Source organism: Enoplosus armatus, chromosome 13 (assembly GCF_043641665.1).
Source record: "Enoplosus armatus isolate fEnoArm2 chromosome 13, fEnoArm2.hap1, whole genome shotgun sequence".
Classification (NCBI taxonomy): domain Eukaryota; kingdom Metazoa; phylum Chordata; class Actinopteri; order Centrarchiformes; family Enoplosidae; genus Enoplosus; species Enoplosus armatus.
This window is the reverse complement of record NC_092192.1, coordinates 18,329,030-18,345,878: the sequence shown is the minus strand read 5'-3', so window position 1 is coordinate 18,345,878 and position 16,849 is coordinate 18,329,030. Positions and strand designations below refer to the sequence as shown.

The 16,849-nt window shown below is 40.4% G+C and overlaps 1 protein-coding gene across 2 annotated transcripts; it reads right to left on the bottom strand.

Moving 5' to 3' along the window:
• Positions 1-590: 590 nt before the first annotated feature.
• On the bottom strand, positions 591-15,570 carry LOC139295240 (transmembrane protein 164). Of its 2 annotated transcripts, XM_070917386.1 has the most exons (6): positions 15,046-15,570; positions 8,930-8,979; positions 5,819-5,885; positions 4,581-4,659; positions 3,225-3,325; positions 591-2,140 (listed from the first exon to the last, which is right to left on the bottom strand). In XM_070917386.1, the coding sequence occupies exons 1-6, from the start codon at positions 15,481-15,483 to the stop codon at positions 1,934-1,936; spliced, it is 942 nt and encodes a 313-aa protein (XP_070773487.1). In that variant the 5' UTR covers positions 15,484-15,570; the 3' UTR covers positions 591-1,933. The 2 variants fall into 2 exon arrangements, with proteins under 2 accessions (XP_070773487.1, XP_070773488.1); XM_070917387.1 differs by lacking the exons at positions 5,819-5,885; positions 8,930-8,979.
• Between the last annotated feature and the right edge of the window lie 1,279 nt (positions 15,571-16,849).

Genomic DNA, 16,849 nt, shown 5'->3' with positions numbered 1-16,849 from the left:
AGTTTATTTTACGAAAGCGACACCAGAATACCTGAGATTTCCTACAGCCGCTGTGCTGTTTATTTCTGCATCTCCAGCACTTAAAGAGAAGAGCAGCATATTTCAACATATCTCTCCTCTTAATCCACAGTCATCTTGAGGCCTCTTTGCAGCCACTGTGGTGCTATTATATCGACCTTCCTCTCTTGACTGTAATGATGAAGTGCTACAGGCCTGTGAAAACTCTCTTGCAGCTCACTTCAGTCAATACGCTGCACTTAAAGCTTTTTAACCTGTCTGGCCTCACAGGGAACAGTGAACACAAACACACTGTAGAAAAGCACAAGTTTGTATGAGTCAAGCAGCGACGTGGCGTCAGTGGAGTTTTGTGTTGTTCCGAGAGGCCCAATCTTTGAAGGAATAGTTTGACATTTTGGGAAATACGCTCATTTGCTTTCTTGCAGAGAGTTAGACGAGGAGATTAATACCACTCTCATGTCTGACTGTTAAATATGAAGCTGGAGCCAGCAGCTGGTTAGCTTAGCTTAGCATAAAGACTGGGAACAGTTAGCTTGGTTAGAAAAGAAGTGCTAAATATACACAATGAGAACTTTGGTCAACTGAAATCACTTTTATTGTCAATACAGCACATACACTCGAACCCATAGAAATACAAAAGTTTGTCTTATCCCTTCTTTACAGTGGAGTACAGTATATGCTACAGTAAAACACACACACCCCTAACACTTGAAATGTTATAAACCACGACAGACAGATTCCAATTAGCTAATACTTTCTTTTGAATGGGCAGCCATTGAATGACCCAAAGTGACTTCATGCAGATCATTTGATGGATCTTTTTTTTTTTTTTTTTTATACAAAACCGAGACTGTGACTCGTTACAGTTGACGTGGTGGAGTGAATTCAGGATGTAAGATTAATTTGAGGATCAAGCAACAAATTCTATTCAAGTGTCATGATGCACGATTCCAGCCCAGATACATAATTCGTCAAGATCTACCCTCTCTTGGCAAACATCACATTCATCCCAACAACACACTGAAGTTTATACCTCACTGAATATGGTCCAATATCACAATAAAATAACAGACAAAAACATAACCTCCTTGGCAGAGGTAATAACATCCCAGTGTAGATCCATAAGTCCTCATTCATCACTTTGAATCTCAGCACGAAATACATCCTCATGTCCCCTGATTATCACAACTGGAATGATCTGAGCGGGCTGGAGACACAAACTCAAAAAGAGGCCAGTTACGATGATGCTTCCATAGCCTGTACATGTGTGTGGTAAAGCGGGAACAAAGGGACGCCTTAAAGAAGTTCCTATTTTCAGTCATGACAACACTGAGAGGCGACCATACGTGACAAACAAAACTCCCCCCCCCGACTATAAACAAGCAATAACTTTTACAACAGCTCACATTCATGATCTGGTTCAAAACGCATGTGAGACAAATAAAATGGCAGCTTTACCAACTAACATATGAACTAGATAACTACCACATAAAGAACTGAAAGTTTAACAACTGCACATCAGCAGTGACATTTGGGTGACTCCTGTTTTCTGTCCTTAGAACTTTACATTTACAAAAAGGCAGCTTGAGAAATCATCCACAAATTCACTGACATATTTCTGGGAGTTGTATTCCAAACTCCACAATGCTAACTACCAGCCTTAAAATGCCTATTTTGTTTGTGCATGCAAGTATGTATGCAAGCCAACTACAACACTACAAAGAATGACACATTGATTCACTGGCCCTGAAATGCTCACATGTTTCAGTACAACAGATGGTAAGTCTTAAAAGATGCATTTAAAATGTCGATTTAAAAAAAAAAAGAAAGAAAAAAAAAGAAGAAGAAAAATCTCCATGACAGGAGCAGGCATTTAGAATGAAAGGCTAGGTCTGTGTGCATCCTCCAGGACCATTCAGTCGACTTTCTTGCTGCGCAGTCGGAGTGTGTCCAGCAGGTGTCTGCAGAAGGAGCCGGTGTGTTGCGAGAGCAGTGTGAGGACCTTCCCGTGCATGAGGGTCAGCAGGGTCTGGTGGCCCGTCGCCCACACCCGGTACCAAGGCCCGTAAAAGGGGTCGGACACGGCCGGGCACAGCATGTTGTTCAGGTTGACCTCAGTCGCCTGGAGGGAAGCAGAGATAGGCAGGTTGAGTAAGCACAAGTCCTAATATGATGCTAATAAATAATAATAAGTACTACGCAGTTGGATAATGAGGTTTTGGCAGATGGCATGGTTGACTTCACTGTACATATCATCATAACCACTAATTTCTGCTCCAAAACACTGACTAAAGGGTTTCCAGCCTGTAAATCCTCTACAACTCATTACTGACTGCATCAACTGAATGATTCACTTCATTTGATCACTGATGTTTGTATTTGAGACTGTCCAAACTTAAGTTAGATTTTGAGTGTTTTTATGATCTGCAGAGTGTGGAAAAAAACTGGTACACCTTCCAACATTATGCAATCCAGTGCAGTAGCACTGCAGTAAATACTGACTTTGTGAAGCTTATAATGTTCACTATTCATATATTTTTCAATTTTCTGATTAACTGAGTGTCTTTCAGTCAGTGATGACGAGAGTGACAGTTTCTCTTTGCTAATGCAGAGTTTGGTCTTTCTTGCCATGATAAGTTTAGATTAGTCTGTGTGCTACCATGCATAAATGTGCAAAAACATATTTCTTTTTATACCTCCATTAACCTCAGAAACCCGCTTTTAAACTACAGCTGATTTATACTTCTAATTAGCATTCGACTCAGTATGACTCACTCGTGCTGCTGCCTCTCATTTTAATGTACTGCGAGTGGACAAAATAATAGCAGGTGCCACAAAACAGGATGTTCATTTTGACTTAGCGGGCTGCAGAAATGAGACTTTTAGTGCTCAAAAATCTTGAGAATATATAAGCAAAGCACAGGAAAGGTGACCCTGAAACTGAAAAGCAGACCCTTATTCCTTTTTAACTTGAAATAAAGATCAATCAATACAACTCTCTGACTGTGTTTCAACATAGTTTCAATAGAATTTACTGAAGCACAATTGTATTGCATTGCTGTGGACCACATGTTTATGTTTGAATAAATGGCTTATCATTCTCCCTGGAAATGACACCAGTGACACAAGTGATGGCGTTATCGCTACATGCATGTACTTGGCACAGTGAAGTGTCACGTAACGCCCAGCAGAGGGCTCCATCTTACCAGGCCAAGGACCTGCAAGAAGAGGAAGTGATAGAGGAACAGGATGCCGTTGGAGAGCAGCGCCCACCACATGTCCCTCAGAGGTTCAGGCTTGTACACGCCTGCAAAAAGAAATGCTCGTAAAACACCTGAACCAGTTTGTGGGTTAAAGAGAGAGAGCAGGCACATACAATGTGTCTTCTGAGCCAACTGTTTGCTCTGTTTGCATCTGATAGGCAAAATACTAAAGAACCAAATTATACCAGTTATACTATTTCCATTCACTTCCCTGTTGATGTGTTTGTAACACGTGAGTCGAGTCAACAGCAGTAAAAACCAGTTACAGGATGTGGTGTCAAACTGGCTTTTCCTGTTTCCTCACTGCTGGCATTTTACGACAGTTATACCAGGGGGAGGCATTACATGTGCAACAGATCTGTTTAACATGAACAATGAGTATTTCCTTTTGTGTGGCTCCGGTGTTACATTACTGATGAACTATGAGGCACTGGAAGCAGAGGTTTGATTACTGTGCTACAACAGAGATAAATCTACCTGACTTCTACCAATTAAATGTAGTTTTTAGAACGCTCCACACCTTGTGGAACCTTACTTGTTATTGTGTTTGTCTCGTTTATAGTTTAGGTCTTTTTAAGCTTTCTATACAACTTTAATAGTTCAGGGAAATTAAAGTCAATTAAGCAAATGGTTACTTTTCCACCAATTTCTTGCTTCACATTTACAACTGGGAGCTGCCCAGTACAACTTCTATCTGCTAGTATTTGCCACTACAGAATTTGGTTCCCAGTTCATGCAGATATGCCTTCATGTTGTTACACTACCCAGATTTCAAGGTGCTGTGGGTTATATCTGAAGGTTAAGTGAGCTGTATTTTTCACTTTCTTTGCACTGCCTCCTGTAGTTTTAACCACGGGACGAGAGGGATCCCTTCCTGACACAGAAAGTAATCTTTCGACCTTTTGACGACACAGTGGAGCGACATGAAAATATACTATAGCCTATATATGGCTCTCTGCCCAGTTCATGAATTTCCACATTTGCGCTCCAGTAGTACGTATGTCTTGATAGCAGTAGGTGGAGAAGAATGTAAGCATTATACAAAAAGCAGCAACAGGCGTTTATTCAGAATAAAGAGATTAACTGCAGCTGACGCGAGTAGTAACACCACGGCTGAACAGACAAAGAAAAAGCAGGTACCAACAACAACTCAAACGTCATCAACAAAAAGAGAATCCACCCAAGGATAAAAGACGTCATGCTATTACACTCGTACACGGTCGGCATGTAAAAGGTATTTCATCGTTGTCAATGTGACTGGAGAGAAGAAGGCTGTAACTACTAAAGATCAACACCTACCTCCTTTCCTGAAAAGATAAAGAGGCACCAGGTACAGCATGGAGTGCTGGATGTAGTAGATCTCCTTCTCAAACGGAAGCTGTGGAGAAAATGAACTATTTCAAGTCTTTACAACACACATGATGATGATGATGATGATGATGATGATGATGATGATGATGATGATGATGATGGCATACAGACAGAGCTGCCCCGGATCTTCTACAGGCTCTGAGCAGAAATGTCTCTTGCTTTGACCCCTGCAGCATTGTTTGGGTGTTTTACTGTTTTTACTTTGAGATACAGAAGAAGCACCTGAACACAATGGTATTTGAATATAGTCTTAAACTTGTAAACCTAAAATCAGTATCAACAGACAGACTTCCTGCATTGTCCGCATGGTGCTCTGATGTACTGACCTCAGACCAGCATTCACACAACTGGAGCTGGCTGTAGTCTCAACTGTGCTCTGTTCACAGGGGCTGGATACCAAATGAAGATTTATGAGGTTGTGATGTAAATTGCCTCTTCAGTTGAGTCCATTTAATGACTGTTCACTCCTCACACTTCTGTTTGGTATATCTGCTGTGAAAACTATTTTGAAAGACAAGCCGACCAATGACAATGAGTGTGCATTTACGCAAAAAAAAGGCTTTGCCATTACACACCTCAACAGCTCTTTGAAAGGCACACTTCCTTTGTTATTTACCCAATAGGGAGTTTTGGCAAAAAACCTCTGCTTTACTTTGCTAAGACTTGTTGTGTAGTAGGAGCATTTGATCTTCACAGGGATCATGTTAGAATTGGACTTTTTTTTCAGTCAAACAATCAAAACTTGACTTCATATAAGCAAATAGAATTGGAGGTTAGTGCATTATCTACTGCATCTGGTCTTCGTCTGCAGCTGTTAGTGAAAGCCTTTCAAGCAGGCAGTGTTGCCGGATCTGAACCAATTCTCTCAGATTTCCTTCACTGAAACAGCAGATTCCTCATCATCAATCAAGCTCCTACTTTCTGCCACTTGGGTCCGACATTTTGTCTTCTGCATGTTGGAATTTATTCTTCAGATTCAGGCTTTATTCATATAAACGTCACATTTTTGACAAGAAAAAAGATAAAATGTCAGAGTAGTCATCCTAAAGATATCAACGCTAAGGGATAAAACTTGCTTTCTTGTTGAGCTGTCAGAAAAACATGAAATATATGGACTGCGAACGAGAAACCTATCCAAGGCTTTGATGAAGTTTTACTTTACTTACCAGTCTAGTGTTGACTACAGGAAACATTAAAGCCAGCAACGCACCGTTCAACATGTGGACCTGCAGCCTGAAAACACACAGGGAAAGAAATAAGCCAATAATAATAATAACAACAACACTGAAATATCTAATAAACCTCTTCCATCTTCCATCCCATCTGCCCGAGACTCCCAGCAACATTTAACAATCATTTCCACGTTGCACGCATCATTGGATTATTGATATATTAGTTTGAATCGATCAGTGCTGATAAAAGCACAGAGGAACAGGTGGAGGAGAGCGTAAATTATGTTCCATGTTGCTGAAAACCAATCAGAGTTCTCCCTGATGCTGTTAGCAGCAGCTGTCTCTCATTCTTTGGCAGGGTCAGTTCCTAGAGGGAGTGTGGGTGGTGAAGCCAGGTCACCGAAAGTTTAGGCAATTAGAACCTTTCACTCTAGGATCAATTAAGAAATCACACAAAGTTGCCGTCATGATTCTGACAAATCAGTAACTCTAGCTACTCATTCATAATTAGTATACATTTAGATATAATCCTGTAATCTTTAGTTAGCACTCATTCTCAGCTGCTTCCGTCTCACTCACCATTCAGTACACACACAGCCCGTCTGCCCCTGCAGACAGAGGGAGTGTGATGCTTGTTCAGTTAACATCTGCACATCCAACACAACATGTTTCTTTTGACCAACAATTATTCTGAGCCACCGTACACCAAAGCCCAGGAGCTTATGTGTCAAAGTGTGGACCTACATCTATATACTCTGACTGCTCTTTTTGTCAAATGAGCCAAAATAACTGTTGTGACAGCCAAGGTCACTGGGAAAACAGCGGTGCTGTAGGAATGTCAGTTCAAATGAGACCGGCTGTCACTCTGGGGGCCTCCAGACCTTTTAGGAAAACAGTCTGCTTCATTCAGATTCACCACATTTATTGATCATTAACCTTTGCCTAGTGGTGGGCGACATGGCGGTATATGCCATGCGACGGTTGAAATGTGTGCACCGGTACAGATCTGGCAATATCGTTTCCACCGTGTGAGCTATCCCCGAGTGTCTTCTGCTACATATTCAGGGCAGGCTACGAAGCAAATCAGGGCTGGATTCTCACGTGATCTCCGGCTGCCTCGCAAGGTAACGTGATTTGGGCAGCAGGACTGCTTACAACGTTGTAATGTGACATGATATAATATTACATATACCGTGATAGAAAACTTTGGCCATATTGCCCACCCCTACCTTTGCCCAGTATATTGAAGATTTGAAAATATATTTCAAAATTATACATTTATAAAGTAGCTTTTGATATGTGTAAGTGCCATTCTGTCAATCAACACTGCTGTGATGTTGGAGAAATAGGCATTTACCTTCATATATGATTAATTATTACACTATCATTACTTGTATCCACGTTTCCATTTATTGTCATCAATATTCACAAAGTCTCCAGTGTTATTCTGCTGTCACAAGATAACGGCATGTGTTTGCGTCTAACACGATGCTTTGTCTGCATAGCGAATAAAAAAGGAGCTGAAACCAAGCAGAAGGAAGGCCACTTGGGTCTTAAGACAGAGGTCGTCTCCCATTCTTGAATACAGATGCTGGTACTTTGTGTTTGTTCTACACAAGCTGTTGATTTCCACGATACGATCACACTGATATGAAAGATGGAGCTGCATTTATGCATGAAGAGGAGATTATGAAATCGATTGGCAAAATAAAACAGTTTCATCTTCTCTGAAAAAGTCTTTACAGTCACTCACATTTTCAGACATTGACACTGAGTTTTGATCACAAAAAGGTTCCAGCAAATGTATCCTGATCTAAATTATGGTGACTTGATGCTTTTGCTTTTGATGCATAAAACTGTTCTTAAAGTTTTGATGAAATCAAAACCCATTTTCATACTATTTATGGTGGGTATTTATCCTGCAATAGCCATTCAATGTATTTACATTGTGTAATTAACTCTCTATATAGTAGTTTTCATTGTTAGTGGTAGGGTCCGCCAATCCCATGCAGGATTCAACTTGTCCTCATGTACTATGGATACACCATTTCTGACAAAGTAGCGCCTCATGGAGGGTTTGCGGTAGTATTAAACCACACTTACTGTAGCCATGGTAACCACAGGTGTAGCCAAATAGCCACATCAACCACGACTAAAACCTTACAAGGATTACAACTTTAAGCATTCCATATTTAAATAATTTTTCATGCCATCATCTTAGGCATTTATGGTACAAATCATGTGAAGTTCCATTTGACTTTGCATCTTTTTTTAAATCAATGTGCCTATAAAATGCCATGTTTACACAAACTACAATTGTTAATCTTCTGAACCAGGATAGAAATCAGTGAAAGCATTCCTCATGGAAAATACCCATGACTGTCCCGTAAACTGCTGCAGTATTATATAAACTAATTAACTATGTGAAAGAACATCTCGGCATGGTGGATAAATAACATCTTTCTGAACTGACTTGAAGTATTTTGTTTTCCCAAAGACGAGAGACTTGTTGGAGAGTGTTTCATAAAGCTTCTCAAACTCAATTTTATTTTTAGCCGGCCACTTTATGGTCATGTCAGGTAAGACACAGCTACAGTGCCTTGATAAAACTGCTACCACTCACTGCATCTGTTCACTCCCATGGGCTAAGGCAACAGAAAGTGACCCTGCTTGTATTTATTTCTGAGTAAATTTAACTTTGTGTTCCCACTGGCAAAAACAGTCATTCCTCCTGAATAATTAACTGCCCAGACCAGAGCAGTTGTTGAGGAGAGCGAGAACTATAAACCCCGACAAATTCATTACAATAAAACCCTGTAAAAGCCCAATTTACTCTACTAAGTAATTACAATATCAACGTGGCAATTTCTTTTATATGAAAATAAAATGTTTAACTTCATTTGCATTCATGACAGGTACCTCCCATGGCAGCTTGAAAAGGAGGGTGGATGACTAAATGATGCAACAAACTGTGAGTCGCGGTCTAATTTACAATTAACACGCGATATCTTTATTGCCAAAATGTTTTGTTTGTTAATTGTTAATTTCACTATAACAAGTGCAAAACACCAAAGACAGACATGAGCCAGGAGTAAATATACTCACCTAAACACAACCATAGCTGTTTTACATGGCGGGCAGGCCAGCAGGAAGATCTGTTGAGGACAGCACAGAGATAGAGAGAGATGAGAAACATCATCACATTAAACTCAGTTATTATGGAACAGCTTGAATGCTTCAAGAGCTTCCAGCGCTCATTGCTGCCAGTAAAGAAAAAAGAACAAATTGCTTTAACAAGTTTTTATTAATATAATAAGAGCAAGAGCCTTGAACAGAGCATCCCACGGGGCAACTGTAAAGTGCTTCTTGCTTCAAATACCAAAAAACAACAACACAAAATGCAGAGTTAAGATGGGGCCAAGGAAGATGGTCAAACAATAAGGGTAGAATTCGAAAGCATTAAAATGGCTGCCAGGAATTGGCATTCATGTATTTTATTGCCCGATTTCAAACAGGACTGACGATTGAAACAATCTACAACTTATTGAGAAAGCGATCCACTTCTGTTAGAGAACAGCGGGGCCATGGACATGTATATGTTCTGGACTGTCTTTTGTTAGGCTTCTTGAAATTGATGATAAATGACTGTTACAAAAACAAACCATGGCCTTCGATATATCACCAAAAGACTTCACAGCTGTGTGAAGTGGCGGCTGCTGATATTCAGTTTAACATGTATTTTATACATTTGAGAACAAAGAAGAAGCCAGTTTAAAATTGGTTTCTAATTCTTTCACTTCGTCTGTCGAAAGCATTCGCATCAACGCTGGCTTTATAATTAAATGAGAATCTAGGTTACAATGTGGATTCTCATCTCACCTCTGCTCAGTGACTGTGCTCTTGTGGCCTGAAGGACACTGCAAACATGGATTGGTTCAAAACACCATCTGACACAAGGAGGAGTTGGTTTGCCTGGAAGCCAAAGGCTGGAAACAGCATTACAAGAAAGCAATCTGTTGTACAACAACCCACTGGCCAGGGGATACATCTTAGGGATCTGCTGTACACCTATCAACTCATATTAACCTGCACTGTGAAGTACATTTTGCAGATACATACAAGCTTTTGTCCTCTATACATTTTAAATCTTGTCCAGACTGTTGTTTTTCTTTTTACCTTGTGAAAACAATCAGAGTAATAGATGTTTCTTTAATCTTTATATTTAGCTAAGAGGGTTGGAACAATATATATGAAAATAGCTAATAGATTAAGCTGCCTGGGGTAAAACTTTGTCACTTGGATCCCTTGTCTCATGACAGAGACATCAAACCAATTACACTTGTCTTGTCAAGACACACTGTTTCAAAGATTAGATAAAGTAATGCATTTAACAAAAGTAACTATGGACATAACAGAACTTCAAAAGGCATGTGATGTGTACATCAGTGGTGTCAGTAGTGTCGGTTGTGTATGGGGGATGGGAATGCCGTGTCAATGTTGTAAACTGCATAAAATAAACAAAAGGGAACCGGTGTTACCAGAAGGAACTGTCAATCAAACAGAGGGGTGAACTGGTGAATATCTTTTCTATTTCAGTACAGAGATACGCTTATTCAAAAGTCTTTTTTTTTTAAATTTAATGTCACTTTTCATGACAGTGCTGTCACCGCCCTCTCACCCTCCCTCATGCCCCCTGCCTCAAGCTAGCAAGCGCAACGACTGCTACCAAATTTAGCCAGTTAACATTAGTTAGCTAGTGCAACAACAATGTTGTCTCTTCACTTTTCTGAATAATCACAACACCGCCTAGCTACTTAGCCGGCTACGTAGGCAGCTCGTGCAAGCTTGTTAAGCTAAATAAATAAAAGGAGATGTTAGCTTCTGTGTACTTTGTTTATTTACAATAGCAGCTAAATAGCTGATTCAGAGTTACTTTGTCATTGTTGTTGCTTGAGCTAACAGGAACCTGCTGGCTAAATGTGGTGCAGATGTTGAGCTTGGGAAGCAGGAGGAATGTGGCATTATGAAATGTGACAATACAAAATAAAAAGAGGCATGGAATAGAAGTGTTATTGGGACTTTACACAGTGCGGTAGTATTATGTGAGTGCCATTAGGAAGGGCAGGCATTTCCTGCTGTGTGCTTTTACTGTCATCATTGCTAAATCTGTGCTACATTTTGAACAAATTTGACTTCAATTTAATCTGCAACAACAACTGAGTTTAAAAAGGTACAAGAAACTCAAAATTGTGATTTGAAGCTAAATATGTGTTAATTATATTTGTGGTCTTGCCTTCGGCTCTCTTAGAAACATGCACCGATACTCTTTCAGTATCTGGAAAAAAACCTTTTCTTTTGGTTTTTGTTTGGGTTGAACTTGGTGAAGCTGCTCATTAGTATTTTCAGCTCTTGTCATTAGGTGCTGTGGGATTCTTGTGACCTTTACACGGTGTGCCATGTTTGTGTGTTGCCATCAACCTATGCCATGTGGGTTTGTTGTTTCCACGGTCCTCTTCATTTTATTTGCATCTAAGAGCTCCAGCATGATCTGTGCGGGAGTTGCCATTGAACTTCTACAGACCTGCAGTTAATGTGCAGTGAAATAAGTACATGATAGTAATTATAGCATAAAGTAATTTACTCTATCCAGATAGTTACTCGTTGACTTAAAACATCATAAAACAACAGGAAAAAATATTTAGAACTGAAGTACACGACTCAAGAGGAGTTACCATTTCATTGGTTGACCAAACTCGCCATTACTGTAAATGAGCGTCTGCAGCTGAAATAATCCAGCCCAGACTATATCTACATGCATGATCACATTTATGAGAGTCAAATCAGCCTTGACGCTGTTGTTGCAGCATAAAAGACACAATTACCTCTAATGGTCGTTTCTAGCTATTAATTTTACAACGGAACAGCAGGCTGAGGCATAATGCCATCATCTTTGCCGTTTCCTGATGCTGGTCTTCTTATAGTTGACTTGGAAAATACATGAAATACAAAGTAGAACTCTATTTCACAATATTACAGGTGACGGCAGTTGGTTACAAAAGGAGACAGAGACACTAAAGGACATAACAGATTGTGACAGTCTCCAAACCAAGAAATTTCAGACAAATAATCGAAGACAACTAATAACTGAACTGAAAAACACACAGTTCAGGGTGACTTGGTTTGTTTATAGTGGGTAATGTTGGCTATTTTTGGTCAATTTAAGCTACCTTCACAACATGTACTGTGTTTAGTGCAAATATAACCCAATTTTAATTGAACTAAAACATTTTCTGCATTGTTGCAGAGCAATTTCAACGTAAAAGTACAGCTGTGACTGTAGAATGATCTTACAAGCTGTGAAGGAAAACTGCTGAATATAGAGATCAATGGCCTATTTATAGACTGACAGGACTCATTACTGATAAACCATACTTCCGTTTTACAAGTGTAGTCATTAAGTCGTGTAGTATAGTGCTTTCAGCGTAATCTGAATGACAGAGTCAACAATCTGTTCTGCTGGGGGCTATTGCTACAGCTGATAAATGTGGCTGTGTTTAAAGATAATGCTGATACTGTAGTCTGTTATATTGATAGTGAATATTTGTAGCACACTTGTTAACAGCATGGTGCTTCAATTTATAGGCAAGCTCTGAACCTATGGAGCAGACAAAGCACAGAGTCTTTATGCTCATTGCTGCAGTGTGCAACCAAGCACTATTTTAAACTCCTATTAAACCCATTCAACCGCAAGAACCGCAAGAGGGGGGAGTTATTGTTTCCTGGAGTCTGTGGCAATATTTCAGCCTACCTAGAATCAATCATTGTTTTAAATGATGAGTATGTGTCGGTCATTCTGGACCCTTGGCAAGATCTACAGGGGAAGAAAGGTCACTTGATATGGGCGTTGTGTGACTGACAGGAGCTTAGCCTACCTAACATGGGTTAAAAAGGAAACTCCCAGCTCACCAGAGAATTAGGACATTATCACGTTACACCAGCTTTTGGTTGCATTGTACCTTGAACAAGGGGACTTGCTAACACCAAATCTAGCATTCCAACAAAATAATTAATCCCCCCAATAAAATCTGAAGTTTTCACTTGTTGGGCTATCTCACAGATCCAATCAACTGCAGAGCAAGTTCAAAATATCTTGGTATTGTACATTATCGTCTATAAATCTAAACTTGAGAAGAAAGAAATTGAAAAGAAAAATAAGAAAATTTATGTGGCTCTATATTGTTGTAATAATTCTACCCACCATATCCTGATTTGATCTATACTGCATGGTATCTGCTATTTGATTTGTTTTGTTTACGGAGCCACAACCATCAGTCAGTGATCAGTCAGATGTCAGTGTGGTAATGTGACTGCTCTTGTTTCAGGAAAATGTAACAGACATCCATGTTGTCAGATGTGAAGCAGCGACTCATCAGTCATCAGACACTGAACTATTCACCCGCAGTGGGGCACTCTCACCTTGTACTGAGTGATGCTTGCTCGCTTGGCGTTTTTGATATGTGTGCGAACTAAATACTTTCATTACAACTAAACTGACCTAGGACAGCAGTTCTGCTTAAAAAGGTGTTAAATTTCCTCCAATTCAATATTATATTTTAGTAGTAAACAGCTAGGTTTCCCAAAATTACGTTGCCGTTTGCAGTCTGTAACAATTACAATCTCTGGAGTAAGCATCAGTATTCTGTTTAAGTATTTAGTAATAATGTTGACACTGATCTTCAATCCAATACAGAATATGTTGAATTTAGCCGATGCTAATGAAACGTTCTAGCAAACAGACTGCTGTATAATGACAGCACAGCAACACAGACAAGTGGTTATATTCTTTTCAACAGCACACGGCTGAAGTAGATGCTTGTGCTGCTTACTCAAGGCCTGTGGTAACTTCAACTACAGCAACACTTGAATCTGCACATCTCACAAGGCACCATGGGGACTTTACAGGAGCCTACGTTTTTCAGGCCGTAAAAATGTGTTAACAATTCTGGACTTCTCTCACTTCCAGACGCAGCGTTTTTATGAATAGTTGCTGGGTTAACAAGCTAAAAAGGAGACGAGGAAAAGGGGCCAGTTGAGGATCTTTTCAATCCTGAGATGAGGGATTAAAAAAAAAAGGTGCCACACCCATATAACCGTAAATCCCACAAACATCACCTTCAAAAAAGTAAGAATGCATAAAGCACTTCCTGTTCCACCTATTTTTCTGACACACAGTCAGGCCTCTGGCTCTATTTCCTGCAACAAATAAAGTCCTGGAGGCAATCCCTGCAGAGCCATCCCTTTGATAGAAACACCTCCTTCTTGTTTCAAAAGTAAAATAGAAATGTTACAACAAACTGGAAACTTCCACATTTCAGTGCAGTTTTTCTTTGTTATAACTACATTGTTTGTTTTCTTTAATTCCCCCTTCTGATCACACTCAAGTGGTTGTTCACCGCACATCAAGGACATTTTGCTACCAGCTGTCAATACTTTATCACAGCATGTAATTCATCAATGTTCACCAGCTATCACACCACCGCCATGTCATCTGATATAATCAGAATGCATCAGTATGACTTTCATGTACGACAAATACATTAAAAACCACAGTTGGCAGTGACCCGTTGCCATGACCCATGGCGTGCAATCATGCACCATGAAGGTCAGCCAACCAGGAGGCGTGAAAGACAAACATGCAGGTACAGTATATTCTCATGGCAGCAGTGACAACAGAGGACCTTAGGGTTGTTGTGAACCGTAACCTCTGATTCAAGCACAACAAATCACAACACAACAAAGACATCACCAACTTCAACTCCCATGTTATATCAATCAAACTCTCAACTAGCTACCTGTGCAGCAATACACTCAGCTCAGACTGGACTGCTCCGCTGCAGCTTTAAAAGCTGTTATAAACAATTGTATGGCTTCAAATCAGATGACGCCCAGCTCCTGTTGCATACCTCAAGAGCTGAACTTGAGACAACAGGTTTTATTTCACAGCAGCACTTTCTGTCTTTAAACGAGCTATATAAATGAAGTGTACACATCTTTTCCTTCTTCTTAATAACAGTAGTGCTATGGCAAAAGGAGATGAATACAAGTATGCCCTCAAATACATTTGATGGGTGTTGCTTTCACGTTGGCAACCCATCCTGGGAGTGCACACAGATACACGTAGTCTTAACAAAACACACATCAGCCCCCGGCGTCATCCTTACCTGAACCATGGTCATCACATGGCAGGGGTTCAGAAGGTATATCACAGTCTTAGTCGCGAATTTGAACCCAACCTCCACTCCAAAAGTCATGCAAAGGGCAACCAGCAACAGGTTCTTGCCCAGACTATCCTCCTTTGCCCTTGTGCAGTCCTTTGCAACAACTTTGAGCTCTTTGGAGATGTTTATTTTCTTCAGCGCCACGCAAATCTCCACCAGGGAGATGAGGACGATGACCAGACTCTCACTGATGCGCTGCTGGGGCGCGAGGAAGGCGGCACACTCGGGGCCCCCGTTGCCCTCAAACTTCGGATCTACTCCGCCGTAGATCCAGTCCAACAGGCTGTATATGTTATATCTGGACATATTCCTCTTCTCGTGTTGGAAAAGATACGAACAAGATGGAATAAAAGACGTCACACTGACTTCTTGGCGAAACATGAACTGCAAGATTTCCCTTTCGTAGTTGGTCCCGTAGTTGAGAGGTAGACATGTATCCACCGCCTTGGTGTGTTTCAGCTAGCTAAATCGCCAAACTAACTACCTCATCCACAGACGGATGAGGAACTTCAGCTATATTAGCAGCAGGAGGCAGCTGTAGTCAAGACTACCCGTAGCAGCTGGTGGTGGTAGAGGCGAGCCTTGCTCTTCTTTCACGCCCCTCACACAATTGCAAAGTAAGCTAGCTAACGTGGACAGTCAAACTGGCATCGGCATCATATGAAGCAAGCAACCGAGCTGGCTACGTGGTCTTAGTCATACCAACTGGCAAGCAGTTTGCTGGAGGTTGGGTTAGCGTGTGTTAGCAACAGCGCAAACACCGGATAGGTAGCTAGCTTAGCTACCAAGCCTACCTTGCTGAACTGAAGCGGTGAAATTTATTTTTGTTACCCTGAGTTTGGCATTTCAGGCTGAGCACACATCTCATTGGAACGCAGCATTAGTGCTGCGTTCGCTGGCCCTTGTAAACTGGGGCAATTATCCGGTGTGTCAAGAAACCGGACAAATAACCACAAAAAAGTAGTAAAGGAGGCTAGTGCTGCTTGCTTCTCCCCTAGGTTATTGCTCGTTGCATGCAGGCTGTTACAATCATATGCACACATTAAAATGTAGACATTGGTCTTAACTGTACAATTAAGCTAACGTTATACACCTCAGTTCGTTAACGTGAGTATAATAAAACTAGTGATATTCACAAAAGGTATTTACGCATTTTATCGAATGTTAGTGGATTTTTTTTTTTTATTTCTTCAGGGATCAATTTAACCTAACATAGTGTACTCTGTCTGATAGCCAACTCTGAGGGCATAAAAGAAACCAAGGAGGACATCCAACACACGTGATGCTTGAGGATGGTGCGTTCAAGAAAAACCCGGAAATGTTCATATCCTTGTTGCATCTGAGAAATAAATTGCCAGTGAATGCAGACATGGTAATGTTTCTTATTGTAAAACTACATTCCTTCATCAGCATGGGGGCTCTTCGGCCTAATAAGTATGATTTTAATTTCACCACATACTGGAGTAATGAGAAAGTGTATAATAGCAATTAATGTGTTAATAGGTTTCCTTCTCCACAGGGAACATCTGTGGGACAGTTATTTACTTCCATTTTCTGCATGAAAAATATTCTCACATGGGGTTCTTGGGACCTATTATTAGGAAGAGCAGTTCTGTAGAATGATTTTCATCCTGTATTTAGCTACCCCTGATTTACAAAGTTTATGAATAATAATGTTAATAATAAGAACTGGTAACTGTGGGACACCTTCATTAAGCCTCCAAACTATGGACAAACATGTTCAAGT

Coding starts and splice junctions, on each gene's coding strand:
- LOC139295240 (XM_070917386.1), bottom strand. CDS start 15,483: ATGTTTCGCCAAGAAGTCAGTGTGACGTCTTTTATTCCATCTTGTTCG. Junction 8,980..15,045: donor ATGTGATGACCATGGTTCAG/GTAAGGATGACG, acceptor TGTCCTCAACAG/ATCTTCCTGCTGGCCTGCCC. Junction 5,886..8,929: donor ACAGCTATGGTTGTGTTTAG/GTGAGTATATTT, acceptor GTGTGTTTTCAG/GCTGCAGGTCCACATGTTGA.